Source organism: Argiope bruennichi, chromosome 2 (assembly GCF_947563725.1).
Source record: "Argiope bruennichi chromosome 2, qqArgBrue1.1, whole genome shotgun sequence".
NCBI classification, from domain to species: domain Eukaryota; kingdom Metazoa; phylum Arthropoda; class Arachnida; order Araneae; family Araneidae; genus Argiope; species Argiope bruennichi.
Window position 1 is genome coordinate 40172150 of NC_079152.1, and position 15298 is coordinate 40187447.

At 27.2% G+C, this 15298-nt stretch overlaps 1 protein-coding gene across 2 annotated transcripts in view; it reads left to right on the forward strand.

Moving 5' to 3' along the window:
• Window positions 1-15298, forward strand: part of LOC129962095 (inactive dipeptidyl peptidase 10-like) — a 381626-nt gene that overhangs the window by 341940 nt on the left and 24388 nt on the right. The window contains exons 9-12 of one of the 2 annotated variants that reach the window (XM_056075816.1): window positions 1033-1205; window positions 3728-3846; window positions 6261-6384; window positions 11276-11428. In XM_056075816.1, the coding sequence (XP_055931791.1) occupies window positions 1033-1205; window positions 3728-3846; window positions 6261-6384; window positions 11276-11428 (569 nt within the window). The remainder of the gene's footprint in view (window positions 1-1032; window positions 1206-3727; window positions 3847-6260; window positions 6385-11275; window positions 11429-15298) is intronic. The other variant, XM_056075817.1, reaches the window with a different exon arrangement.

Below are 15298 nucleotides of genomic sequence, written 5' to 3' on the forward strand. Positions count from 1 at the left end.
CAAATTCGCAACAGTTTTACACCACAACATCCTCTTTACTTAAAAGCAAATAATTATTTCATAATAGTTTGGAATGGACTCTCATGGAAGGGATCCCCATTCTATAGTCGTGGAATTCAGCCAATCTTAGAATGGTTCGCTGGATATGTATGATTGGATATAGTCGTTTATTTTATTTCTCGCATAAGTTACATAGAATTTAAGACCTTTAACATAATTTTGCCTATAATTGCTTATTGCATTAAAATATTAATAATTAAAATAAAAATAATGAAATTATTGACTGTAAATAAAATAAAGAAAGATAGACGAATAAGATAAATAAATAAAAGTAATTGAAAATAAGTGAGATTAAAAAGAAAAAAGAAAGAAAGAAAAGAAACAGGAAAAATAAATAAATAATAAAACAAGTATATTAATAAATAAATAAAAATCACATATAAGATAGTAAATTTGCAATAATAAACAAAAATGTGATAAAAACAAAATAAAGAAAATTTGAAAAGAACCTATAGAGACCATAAAAAATATACTAAAATAATTGTAAATGCATATATATACATTTAAAAATATTTTTAGTAAAATTTAAAAGTAAATAAATGTAATTACAAATTTCAGATGAAAAAAATATAATATGAATGAAATGCCACAAAGGGTAAGAGCTTAATAGTCAGGCTTTATAATTATTAAGTTTAATAATCATTAAGTTGTTTGGATATATTAATTTATTTACACTAAATCCTTTGCATTAATTTTAATTATTGCTGATAGTGGCTTATATTAAAAGTGGCATTATTCAATATAAATCAGGTCTTTAAATGAAGTTTTTTTTAAAATTTTATTTTCTTTTTGAACTATTGATGATTTTTATATTTCTGTTTTCAGATTTATATTCAAAAAATATATCTACTGTTATTGTTAAAAAAAAACATTTTTTAAAATAATATTTTTTTTAAATAAATAAGAAATATGACTTCAAATATATTTTATAAACATATCTTAAAAATATTAATTAACGATTTATTCCCTTAGAGGAAATACTGAAAAGTAACAACGCCATCTGGTGGTCGCCTGACGGAAACTTCCTTTGTTACGCAACGATCAATGATACAAAAGTAGGGACGTTTTATTATAATTGGTACGGAAGTGCTGCTTTTAATGAATCTCATGTTTATCCGGAACTCTTTCAATTGCGTTATCCAAAGGTGAGCCTTTTATTTTAGTTTACTTCATAGCTGCTGATTAATGCCTTACCGTCTTCTTAATTTTCTAGAAAGGATGTTTTGAAATTAATCCAATAATTATCCAGTTAGACATTATTCCATAATTTTTCTTCCCTATTAAGGAGGCACTCGCAAATTGCTTTGAAAATTAATACTTCTTTTCAAAATATCGTGTTTACAGATTGCTTTTTACAGAATCAGAACACTAATAATTTTTCAAAGCACTGATACTCAGCATGTATTTCTAAGTGTGAATTAAGCGTTTAAATAGTGAAATAATGACACCGATAAGTGATGTTTAAATATTCAATGGATGATATGTTTAACCAAAATATTTTCTACAATTTAAAAACTCTAATCATACACAGCAGTTCGAAGATGTTTAAAACTAATTACACATTTCATTAAAAAAAAGCATTGCTTAAATGTTCCCTACTGCTGCTTAAAACGTCCAGTTTTAAAGCAAAATTAAGGCTAATTTGGAACGGATCTCTTAATTTTGAGTCATGGTCAGAAAACGAGAACGACACCTGAGCTGAGCCTCCTCTCCAAACGTCCACGCAACGCCAGTGGGAGGACGTTTGGCCCCGACGGATTTAAGGTACAGGAGACCAGCTTACACGACGGTTCTTCGGTGGAATCGGATCTTGAACCTGAAGCCCTCAGGTTCAGCTGAGACCCTACCACAAGGTCATTGTGACCCCGAAGATGTCTACATCATATCAGTTTTGTTCTCAAAATCTGCAATACCAAAAATTAGATTTAAGAAACCAAAATTTAATTTTAAAAAAACATGCTTAACTAAATTACCATAATTCAAACTCAATTTAATCGTTAAACGGTCTACTTCTGCACTGTTAATATTTATTGAATAATATCTGAGATTGTAAGATTCACTTTTCAAAATAATTTAATCTTTAAGATGACACTCCCTTTGTAAATAAAAGTGTTTTACAGTTAAAATCAAAGTTTCTTTTGCAAAGAAAGAATAAATTTTGATAAATTAATTCCACGAGAAATTATTTCATTTGGTTAACGGTGGAAAACACTACAGAAGTTAAAGAATAAAAGGACGCACTTTAATAGTGTTGGTGGGGGGCTAATGTTTTTCCTGAAAAATGTTATCTCTAATGGTTATCAAAACATTAAAAATATAAAAAATAAACAAGCAAAAACAGAGGCTTGACGGATTAACGATTGGGAATGAAAAATAAGAGAATATCCTTGGGTAGATGACCGAATACGATTTAATTATTTTTAGAATGACAATATTACAGAATTGGAATTAATAGTTTCAAAAATAATAATTTTGATGATTGAAAATTGTGAAGAAAGATCTGAAAACATTGTGAAGACGTATATACAGAGTTTCCATTCTAACTGTTACCCATTAGATAAAATTATTAGTTTAATTCAGTTTATTTCAAATGTATTAAAGTCCAGTTTTAAAGCAATGTTACGGCTATTTTGGGTTTGGCTTCATGGATTTGATCCGCAGTCAGTTAACGAGGACAATATGTGAGCTTGAATTCCTTTTTAGATGTCCACACATCACAAACATAAACTGTTAAAAAATCATTGTGTTTAAAAGAAAATGTCATTTCAAAAACATTACAAAGACTGTGATAATGGATATGAGATTGTGTAGGACAAACTGGAAGTGGTACGCGTCCTTATCTCTGTTTATTGCTGATAAATATTTCTTGGAACGATCACTGGTGTGTATTTTCTATATTCAGTAATAAAACTGATAAAAGAACCATTTTCTGCCTTTTAGATAGCACAAACCAATTTAATTTCTAGAATATAAGCAATAAAAGACACATTGCAATTACTAAAGACGTAAAATGCATCTTATTTCATGCCATAAATTTGTTTGTTATATCCGTGTTTTTAATATTTTATTTCGTAGTAAAATGATTTCTTTATTTTAATCATGTTTTATATTTAACAAGCTATGACATTATTCAATAATTTTTCCCCTTGTAATTTGAATATCTGTTTGACTCATCTGTGGAATTCATAAATCAATAAAAATTTCGTAATGACATATTAAATTAAACGCAAGTATTTTTATAACTCAAATGCAGATAATAGTTCTTGGAAATAATGTTATATATGACCGCTTTCTATGAACAATTATTATTCTATCTGTTCAGTCTGACAATAGTAGAACGTTTTTCTGCTAAGTATTATGACATTTAGAGTTTTTTCAGTAACTATGACAATTAGGAACAATATACTTGAGGATGTTTTTTTTATTGTAATTCACATGGAAGTACTTTTATTGATTGACAACTGTAAAAATAAACCTTAATTTCATTTAAAGCATTTTTCTAATACGAAGTATTTGCATTTTCCTAATAGTTTAAAAATAAGGTATTGAACCATGGTTAGAGTGGATACTCTGTATGTGTTTTATTAACCTAATGATTGAGCAGTGTATAAAATATTTGCAGATATGTGATAATAAGCATCCCAAATATGATATTTTTTTATTTTAGCCCGGAGGTGACAATCCTTCTGCTTTCCTGTGGGTGGTAGACGTCCATAACCCCCTCAACTTACTGCAGAGGGACGTGAAACCGCCCCGTGAAGTTCAAGACCAGTTAGTGCATGTGTGGTTTGTGATCACGAGCATTCAGCTTCGCTTTCGTCACAGCTCTCACCACTCTCCCTTTAAGTTGCTTTTCTTTGGTTCTTTTTCAGCCTTTTTTATTGAAATTACTTTTCTCGATATTTTATCAAAAATTTTAAAACAGGTGGTTGTAAATTAATAGTTATTTTATGGCTGCTGATCGATAGGTAATATCATAAAACGATCCAACTTCCTAAAATTACTATTATCCACAATCAATTCTAAGTAACCAAATATATTTTATAATTGTCGCAATATATATATATATATATATATATATATATATATATATATATATATATATATATATATATATATATATATATATATATATATATATATATTTCACCTCGGGAGGCATGAGACTAAGTGATAAGAAATACGTTAGTCTACATCGTGATTCAAGTGCAGAAGTGACAGAAATTTTTCTATATGATCATTTTACTAAGAGATTTCGAAATTGATTTCTTTGACAAGTGTCGACTTAGGAAAGGGAAATTTAGGTATCTTTAAAAGAATGCTGCAAGCATTATGAATTTTTATCTCCTTTCTCTGAGTATGGGAACCTGCTGAATTCATGTCTTCTAGAGCGTGTATTAAAAGTAAATAAATAAAAATGTTGGTACAGGATATAAGAGAACATTTTAAAATGAAGCAAATAAGAGCTAAATTAAGATTAAAACTTCGAAATTAATTATAATTTCAATTAGATTATGAGATACATTTATAGATATATTCATACAGGCATATATTTACATAAATACTTATGTGAGCGAGAGAACAGATAGTAAAAAAATGTTTTGAAGAAAAAATGCAGTTAAATAATAAAATTCAAAATAAAAAAAAATAGTAGTATAGTTAACATTCATATTAAATCTTTGAAGCCAACCTTTACAATAAGCAAATAAATATGATTCTTTAACTTAATAGAAACATACAGACACTTCATAGTTTTCAATGAAATTCAAATTCGATGTATTTTCGATTAGGAATAATCTATTTCTTCAGATGAATAAATATTCCTTAAAATGATCTTTGTTCATAACGAAAATTGTATGATTAACAAATTGGAATTTATTTAGATATTGTTAATTCTTTAATTGTCGCAGTCTTACGATCTTCTGCAACAATTTTATTATATTTTTGTTGTTGTTGTTGAATGAATACAAAATAAAGTAGAAAAGAAAAAAAGTTCCAAAATACAGACAGTTCCTTTGTTATTGTATTGCATTACATTTAAAAAGCATCCAGTTTTTGGCGCAGGGAAACATTTGAATACTCCAGGTTATTTAAAAGTAATTATAGGTCATTTTTTTAAAATCTAAAACGCTATTTCACGAAGTCAAATTTTCTTACGCCAAAAAAATTTTGGGAATATTTAGCCATCAATTTCTCTCAAATATTTGCTGGTGTTGGCGTCATGAGTTTTCTATATATTTGTAAATATTTGTCTACAAATTTTGTTGATAGGTATCTGGCAGAATTTTCTTCATTTTTGTTCTTAGTTAGTTAGTTCTATAAATTCATTTCAAAGACATATCATTTAATACATTTTACACTAGTAGATGAAGTAATTAAGATGAAGTTATTTTTTAAATATGATCAATTAATTTAATATATGTGATTTTTTATTTCTAAATTTTAATGCAATTTTTTATTTACAATTTTAATTGATGATTATTTTACTCTTCGTTGTATTCATTTGTTTTATCTTGAATCACATTCTTATTCTCATAGAAAAATAATGAGATTACAGAGATAATAGAATAATAAATAGATTATAGAAATATCTTCGCCAAATGAACCCCTGAGAATATTATAAGAGTTATTTTTCCCTAAATACATAAAATATTTAAAAAAATGTTACCATTCAAAAAGACGAAAGAAAGGCTGAACTTTAAGAAATTTGCTTCTAAAATTAATCAACTTCCTTCGTAATGTGCTTTGTTTAATGTTTTAATGTAATTATCTCATTGAAGAACAGAGAAAGAAAAACTCTTTAATAAGTGGAAAAAATTTTTCAAAAAATCCGAACTCTTTTTCTTTATTTCAAGTATATATTTCAAAATCGAAATTCTTAAACACATCAACTTCAGCTACTTCCTTTACATTTTCTTTAGGGGATTTTTATCAGCATTTACTGCAATGAATTATTCAAGGAATCAACCACCGCTATTTACTCTTCTCATTCAAGCATGCGTTTTCCCATTCTTATTTTACTTTTTCTTTTGCTTCTGTTGTAGTCTTCATTTGTTTTTGTTCCACCGGATTTGCGTAGTTCCTGCATGTGCAAAGCAGTAGGATATATCTCTCCCCGCAAATGCGGAATCTAAACAAAGATGGAGAGATCCCTCGGGATATTATTTCATGTATTCTTCCATTTCCTTCTCTCGTCACAGGGATCATTACTTCACATCGGTGCAGTGGATAGACAACCAAAGCTTAGCCGTCATATGGTTGGCCAGATCACAGAACTTTTCCGTTGTCACGCAATGTACTGGAGAGCTCTGGTACTGCGTTGTGGTAAGTGACTATTGTTACATTTTGTAATCTTTCTTTGTTGTATTATCACAGTATCGATATTTCAAAATATTTAAATATCAAATCCCTTAGGAGAATAGATCTGAGTGATTCATATCTGAGGTATTCGAAATAGCCCGAGGATCAGGTGTTGTTTCTGCAGACATTAACATCTTTGTAAAAGGAATAGTAATAAAAACACCACAATAATCTCAAGAATAAGTGCAGAGATGTAAATTCTGTACCCACAAAACTTCAATTTTGCTTAGTTCTAACAACACAGAAATGACACAAACCCACTTCAACGAAATGCATTCAAGTCATCCATATACCACAACCCAATTCATCCCCTTTTCGTTAAGTATTATTTATTGAATACCTATGGCAAATGCTTTGTTCGTTAGAGACGCTCGTCTGCATGGATTGGAGGGGGCAGGATATTTTTCTAAGAACACTTAAAGGATGTCAAAACATACATTTGCTTAACACACTAAATAGGGACCTCTTTTGTATAATAACCCTTTAAAAACATAGATTGGCATTGCGGTTTTTAAGTGAGGGGAGGCGATTTTGATTATTTTCGAAAAGGGATTTCGAGTTCACCAGAATTTTAAAATATCTGAACTAAACTGATCTTAGGATTGAGAGAATTAAAGCTAATTTATATTCAGTATTACTTGACCACTAGAATTCAATTAAGCTTCTATTCACACAAAAAATAATATTGATCTTGTATTTTATTCTATCGTAAAATAAAAGATAAATAGATCGATTTCTCATGAAGGTAGGAAAAAAGTAAATTACATCACAGGCGGCAAAAATATGAGAAATTTTGTAAGCGAACGGAAAGAGAAGTCTGCATATGCTTATTTCATAGTAAACTATGCTTAATATGCTTGTTTCAAATCAAATATTTTTGGATTTTTGAGTAACTATAATTTAAAGTTTTAATCTTAAATTATGTCATCTCAAATTTGAAAAAAAAGAAAAAAAATATAAAATCAAATTTGAAATGGTGATTCTCAGTGAAGGATAAAGAATTATTTCCAATGTTTTCAAATAATTTTCAGATAAAATATATCTCTAATTCGACACCCTTTAAGTTGCTGGGTCTGATGTTCTCATTTTAGAAATGTAGCACAAGAGAAGATGAATAAAGTTGTGTAAAATTAGAGATATGAAATGCAGTTCGACTAAAAGTATCTGAACACATCTTCTTAATTATAATCTATAAAACCTGTTCCCAAGGAAAATATATCATTAATCTAGGAAATGTGTTCTCATTAAAATTATGCGTACTGCATTCATACAAAGGACAATCTACGTATTAATATTTGCATAATATTCCAATTGCATGTCAGTTTTTCATCTTTTAAATGATTTTGCGTACTGAGAAATTTGCCAGGAAAATATTGCATATTCTCAAATTTCTATCTCCTGAACAGTGTAGATCAAGTTTTTAATTTCACCTCTAATCAAAACAATTTTATATTTGAATGAAAAAAAATGTTTTTAATGTTTAGGAACTTCAGAGAGAATATGTTCTTTCTAGTTATGAAGTAAATCAAATGATGTAAAATATTTAACAGCGAAATAATATAAATTATAATAAGTACAATGTAAAATATTTAACTACAGAGTGAAAAAAAAGTATCTGAACAAAGCCCTATACGTTTCAAAATGGTGGGAAAATAAATTTTTTCAAGCCATTTTTTTCAGTATCTTATTAGATTATATTGTAATAGTAAATAAGTGATCAGAAATAATAATAATAAAAAATAGCTAATTAATGAATTAAGATCACTGATTTAAAAAAAAATATTCTAAAAGAAAACAAATATGGATACTTAATTTAATAATTTATAGATAGCTGCCAACACGGGATGGTAGAATTCGTTTGCTTAGGGATGAAAAAATATCTCTTTTTACTAATATCTCCTCTAATCTCATAAGGTTTCGAGTTTTGATAATGAAAGAAAATGTAGCTTTTGAGATCTTTTCAATGAGGTGGAACAAACATAAATCAAACAGCAATCAAATTTATTATTTGAAAATCATTTTTTTTTTAACCCTTGAATTCGAAAAACTTCTGATAATCAAAATTGTTTTTGTGCAATTGTTCGCTAGGTTGAGATGAAAATTTGAATAATTTGACTACAATTATTTTCTTAAATCTTATGGAAAATAATATTTATGGGAAAATGAAAGATATTTATTCTTTCTTTTTTGAAATCAGTAACCTTTTCAAAGATTGAATTAAGTATTAGGAAATCCGATACTGCATTGCTTAAAGATAATATTAAACTCAAACAATACGCTTCCTTGCATTTTACATTGATCGTTTTGGTTTTTTTCGTATTCATATCCATGGATAGTTGCATATCAAAAGTGTTAAAAATATCCCTAGTTGCCTATTTTAAGAGTCGGTTCGTAAATAAATTTCCTTTAAATTTAACTCAATTATGTCAAACATATAAAAAGAGAAACATTTTTACTCCTCAAGCACACCTTACTCATGGAATTCCACTAATCACTTTCATGAGTTTAAAGTTAAAATAAAAAGTCAGAATTAATGCAAAGGAACTATTCACCAAATGAAAATTGAACGTCAAGAGCTATTTATATGCAATGTTAGTTTCTTTATGCAATATAATTCAAATAAATTTGAACTATCATTATTTCTGCTCATAATGAATAAAATTAATGTCATTTATCCAAAATATTTATTCAAGAAATAATACATCTAAATTTAGTAATAACTGAAAATTTCAATAATATTTATTGATATTTTTCCATACCGGAAAATATTTGAATATATTATTTTGCATCTCTTTAATTATTTTGAAATTCAGCGCGATCAACAATATTTAAACAGATACTGAGATTACTTATTTCAAAAAACATTGTTAGGATTTTACTCTTATATTTTTCGAATAACAAAACAATTCCCTAATCTGAATATATGGATTGGTATTATTAGTCTTGTAAAAGATATAAATTCTTTATTATTCATCTAATAGTTTGCAGTACTATCAATAGATGGCACCACTAAATCTTCTTTTGATTTATTTTAACCACGTCGATAAAAATAATGAACAGAACTCAGTGAAACGTACTTTTTTCAAGATACGAAAAGCAACAAAAACAAAACAGGCTTTTTCCATTTTTTCTGGAGCAAATCTGTCTAAAGAATAAGAAGACAGGGAAGATTTTTATTATAATGTACTGCAAGTATGTTTTACTTAAATTAATAAGAAACTAAACATAATACGAAATCACAATTTTTTTTTCCAAAACAAAAATATTTTGTAATTTATAACCGAAATAAATAGCGTGCGATCATATTTTAATCAAATTTTATAGGCAGTGTTTTGAAAGTGAGCATGCAACTTTTGAACGAAATTATCTCTGAAAGTTAATTTTTATTATTTGCATAAAATATGATTTAAAAAATATATTAAATGAATCTAGTAAAATAATATCTCAAGTAAATTTTTATTAAAGCATTAAAAATAAAATTTTTAAAAATTAATTTCTACTTTTTTGTCTTTAATTTATAATTCGTTATTAAAAATTTTATTTTAATATTTATAACCAGGAATATGAATTAAAATATAATCAATACATATTATCATTTTTTTTTTGAAATTCACATATGGAAAATAAAATTTAACTTCATGCTATAACAGTAGTGCTACATGTTTGAACCGATAATTTATTTCAAAAATATATAATTAGAATTATTATAGTAAGTATATAATTTATAATAAATTTAATAATAAATTTTGTATGCATATTTATTTTAATGCACATTTAGAAAGTTTAAAATAAAAAAAAAATAATAATTCAGATTTAAATTAGATGGATACATAAGGATTGATTGCATACGGATACATTCTGAAGCATTATATTAATATTATTATCAATACTATTATTTGGATTTTCTGGAAAACATCGACAAATTGTACAATAATGTATCAAATTTCAGCTAAAATTTTACTAAAGTAACATTTTTAACCTGCTCTTATAAAATTTGTTTGCCGTTTAAAGAAAAAGCAATCAATTCAAAATAACTGAATACTTGTAATTTATTGCAAGATTTTGAAACTAACAACCAAAAAGTTAAGATAATAATAATTTATTTCGGATAGAGGAGATAAAATACACTCAATCGTATAATCACATAAAACTTTAGAACAGAGTGTTATGTTGAAATTGATTTATTAAATGCAATGAATTTTAAATTATTTTGTTTGTAAATGAAAACGAGTTATTCATTTAACGTATTGAATAATACAAAGCATTTAATTTTCAGAAATTTGATAAAAACATTACATTTCGAAAATATTTTATAAAAAATAAACTATATTGATCAAAAATGCAACAAAATTAGCATTTAATCCTAATCTTCATTTCTTAGATTAATTATATAAATCTTTTGAATTAAAATACTTTTTCATATGACAACTTTTTGCATTTCATATTAATAGCATGAATTCCATGATATATTTCAATAAAATATAATGATACATTTTTAAGAGAATGAAATTTGAATTATAAGTGATATAACGAAAAATACATATATTAACAAACACATTTTATAAAAACATTTAACTTGTAATATTAGGAATTCATTTTATCGGTAATAATCAAACATATACAAATTAGGTAATTCTTTTAAATTTTCTATTGACTTTAGATTTGGAATTAGATTGGAAAAAAAATTTAACTGAAATGATTCCAACCATAAATTTACTTAGAGAGTTTTATACTGTAAAAGAATATCTTAAAAAAAATCTAATCGTTAATTTGTTTTCACTCATACTCTTTAAATTAATAAATTTTGCCAAAAATATATTTTACTAATATATTAAATGGCATATTTCTATTTTAGGTTTATGAACAGAGTCCACCGAGCAGGAAAGGTTGGGTTGATCTCCGGGGTCCAATCTTTTTTGGTCAGGGTGGCAAAAACTGGTACATTAGGTTACCTTTACCTGAAGGTCAACACGGTCACTACCAGCACGTCGCCATGGCCAATAATGATGTAAGTGAAAGCTGTAATACTTATTTAGTCAAAAATCATTTATGATTGAGGATTTGAAAGAATAATGCACCGAAACTGAGCGCATTTTTTAAAAGATTAATTATTTAAAAATTTCATTAATAAGAGTATTTCTCAATCTCATGCTTTGCCAAAAAATTAAATACAAGATAAATAAGATTAAAAAGCAACACCAAATGTTAATCAAATATTTCTAGTTATTATTTACTTAAATTTGCAAATGTATATTAAATTTAAATGATTTTTTTTTTTTTTCAGAAATAAACATTCCCCAAATCACAAGCTTATATAGTAAATTCATTGTAGATGCAACAGTAAAAATAATAGTTAGAATTAATATGCTAGGATTGATGTCTGCAATTGTATCGGATGTTAATGTAAGCAGAATAATTTTAATTTGTAATCAAATAATTGGATATAAAATAATTGAATTTTTTAATTAGAAAGTTATTTTAATGATTTCTTTTAAAAAGCAGAAATGTTCTGATTCTGATATCGAATAATTATTTTGCTCATATTAGTAAAATAAATCCGGATGGTATCTGTATTTTCTTTTTGCAAATATTTGCGTTGATGATGATGTCGTGTCCGCGTTACCACAGAAAGGGGGTGCAGTAGCTTCTGAGGGTAAAGAACCATGAGCACACGAGGGAAGAAGTCTGACTTCTAGTTCATATGAAGACGAAACTCACACATTGCACAACCCCTTTTTACATAAGGGCACATTCACACACCTCACACAGATGAAGAACAACCATGCCCGAACTGGGATTCGAACTCAGAACGCCCAGATGACGGGGAAGATGTGTTACCCCTATGCAAGGACGCCGGCAACATTTGCGTTAACTAAATTATTTCACAATCTATTGCATTTATTATTACCTTACAAGTTGAACTGCTCTCCTACATATTTACTGTCGTTACATAATGTTATTCTAAAATTTGGAAGCCGTTGACTTTTTCTTAGGATCACCAAGATGCTTATGCTAACTGATTCTGTTTTTCCCGCTCATGTCTCTCAAACCAATGCTCAGTGACCTTCAGAACAATCGTAGCTGGAGAAGAAATGTTGTTGCATCTACAGTTAAAATGCCCCCATTTCAAAAACTGTAGCTCCATCTACTTCAATAGAAAATGCCTCAAACTAATACCACGCCTTCTAGTACTTCAAAACGCCACCCCCTATATGAATACTAACTCCTCCCCTTTTCTACATCACAAATGAAAGATTCTAGTTTCCTTCCAGGATCGGATTATCAAATAAGAAATAATAAGCGATTGATTGGAAGCTTTGATATTTTTCTTTCCAATATATTAAGGGTAATCATTTTTTTTTATATCCAACGCATTCAAATTAAATTCCAAAATATTATCCTAAATATTTTTTTATTAAAGGTATATAATTATAATGAATATTCATTTGCTTTTATTTGTAGTGAAATAAAAATCGAATAAGAAGTTTGCTAAGATCTAAATTAATACAAATAGAAAAATTTAAAAAAAAAATGTCTGTTATTACTTACAATTAGTACTAAATCATTATATATATATATATATATATATATATATATATATATATATATATATATATATATATATATATATAAAATTTTTACTTTTGTCTATTTTTTTTTCTAACTTACTCTTTTTAAACGTACTAATAGTTAAGAAAAAGAATATTTGTACATAATTTAACTCCTTCTGACTACAATATATGAAAATTTAGTTAAATTAATTTAACTAAATTTAGTTAAATTAATTTAAAATTTGAATTTAGCTTGCTTCTTAATTTTAGTGGATTTGTTTTCAATCAAGCAAAGGAATCTTGAAAAGAATAACTTAATTATAGAGGGTCTTAGACAAAATTCTATATCTAGTTTACCTTAGTTTTCTAATGTTAACTTACAGATAAAACAGATTCGGAAAGAATATTTTCTTATACATTTTATCTTCAATTATTCAAAATATCATGTATTAACAAACTCTTTATTTTTTTAATTCTAATTTCTTTTTTTTTATCAACTATAAAAAACGTTGTTTCAAACATTATTATAATAGCAGCCAAGTGATATACCAACTATTTGAAATGGTAAAGCCTAGACAAATGATTTAGTAAATAATATTTATTAAGTAAATGTGATGTATATAGTTTTTTTAATTTTTTTTAGAATTTTTTTTAAAATTATATTCTAAAATACAAAAAATTATAAACACGTATTATTAAAAAGTTTATGTTAAGTTTTATTCCAATTCTTGCTATGTTGCGTCGTTAGTTGTTTAATATTCAAATTTTGCAATGAATATGATATGAAACCATATTAAGAGGAAATATATCTGACTAATGACCAAGGTGGTTGCCCCTCCTAAGTACTCTCGGATGTCTGAATCTGAATATGTCTAAATTAATTTCTTGGCTCGTTTGACTAAATCAAGTAGTGGTTGGAGACCCTTTTCGATCCCCATTAGTTAAGCTGTATACAATTGCTATACGTTTTAGACATGTTGCCTCAATTAATATTTCAAGCGATTTGTGCCTATTAAATGTTTTTTTTTAATTTCGAAAAATCCAATGTATTATATATAATACATTTACTCCCACAATTGAGTTGTATGAATGCCTGCTGAAAAGTAACAAAATGATATATATATATATATATATATATATATATATATATATATATATATATATATATATAATTTTGAAAAATTCATGTGTTATGTATAATACATTTATTCCCATAATTGAGTAGTATGGGTCCCTGCAGAAGAGTAACAAAATGATATTAATCGTTTTATTTAGGGCTAAAGATATGTTGTATCAGATTGTAACAGTAAAAAATATTCAGATTTAATTGCGATAACAAAATATACCTGTGTGATTTTTCAGTAATTTGAAATAAAACACCAATTTACTGAAAAATAACGCAGAATATTGATTACACATCATTTTGTCAATAAGCCAATTTCAATATATAATAAATTAATTGTATTAATGGCCAAAATAATAAGGTTCAATTTTTCACTTTAGCTGTTGATTTCATCAATACGTCCTATTTCATATTTTGCAGGATTTTTTTTTCTGCATAATGAAGTGGATCATCTAATTGTGTCGAATGTTTTTGACTTGCCATTGATCTATAAATACGAAAACTGATGCACAAAGTTGACCAAATTTTATATCTACAGATCATATCTGTTGTTGCATTTTAGTGTTATCTCCTACACTTACGTTTTAATAAACACAGTGAAAAGTAGTCGACAATCGAACGAATTTGATTGATGCATATGTACAATGATCATGCCACATTCACAATTGTACTTCTTTTTTATATCTTTGAAATTATCTGTTATCATGCTCATTTGCATTTGGATGGGATGAATTTAGAGTAAAATTCACTAAAGAAATTCAGTTTTGGTGGAAAACAAAATGCGAATTTGACTTGCTTCTTAGACTATTGTTTGCCTACAGATTCCGAAACCTCCGCACGTCTGCGCATGCATCAGGATATAATTAATTAGATGAAATAGGGTTGAGAGAAAAGATGAAAGGAAACGATGAAAAAAAATTAGAAATAAAGTTTATTCCGGAAATGCGTTCATCCTTCCGAATCTTACCTCTAATTGAGATAGAATCGTCGAAAAGTGCTCATTTCCGGATACTTGTGCGGGTTGTGGTTCGAACTCGCAACGTTAGGATTCATAGCCGAGTAACAAAGCCACTAGACAAAAGTGTACACTCTCCTCCGGAAGTTGTTATCTGGCTTATGATGTTACCGCCGTATACTGAAACAAACAATACTGATTCTTCATTTTTTAAATAAAGCAGACAGATCGAATTATAAAAATTATATA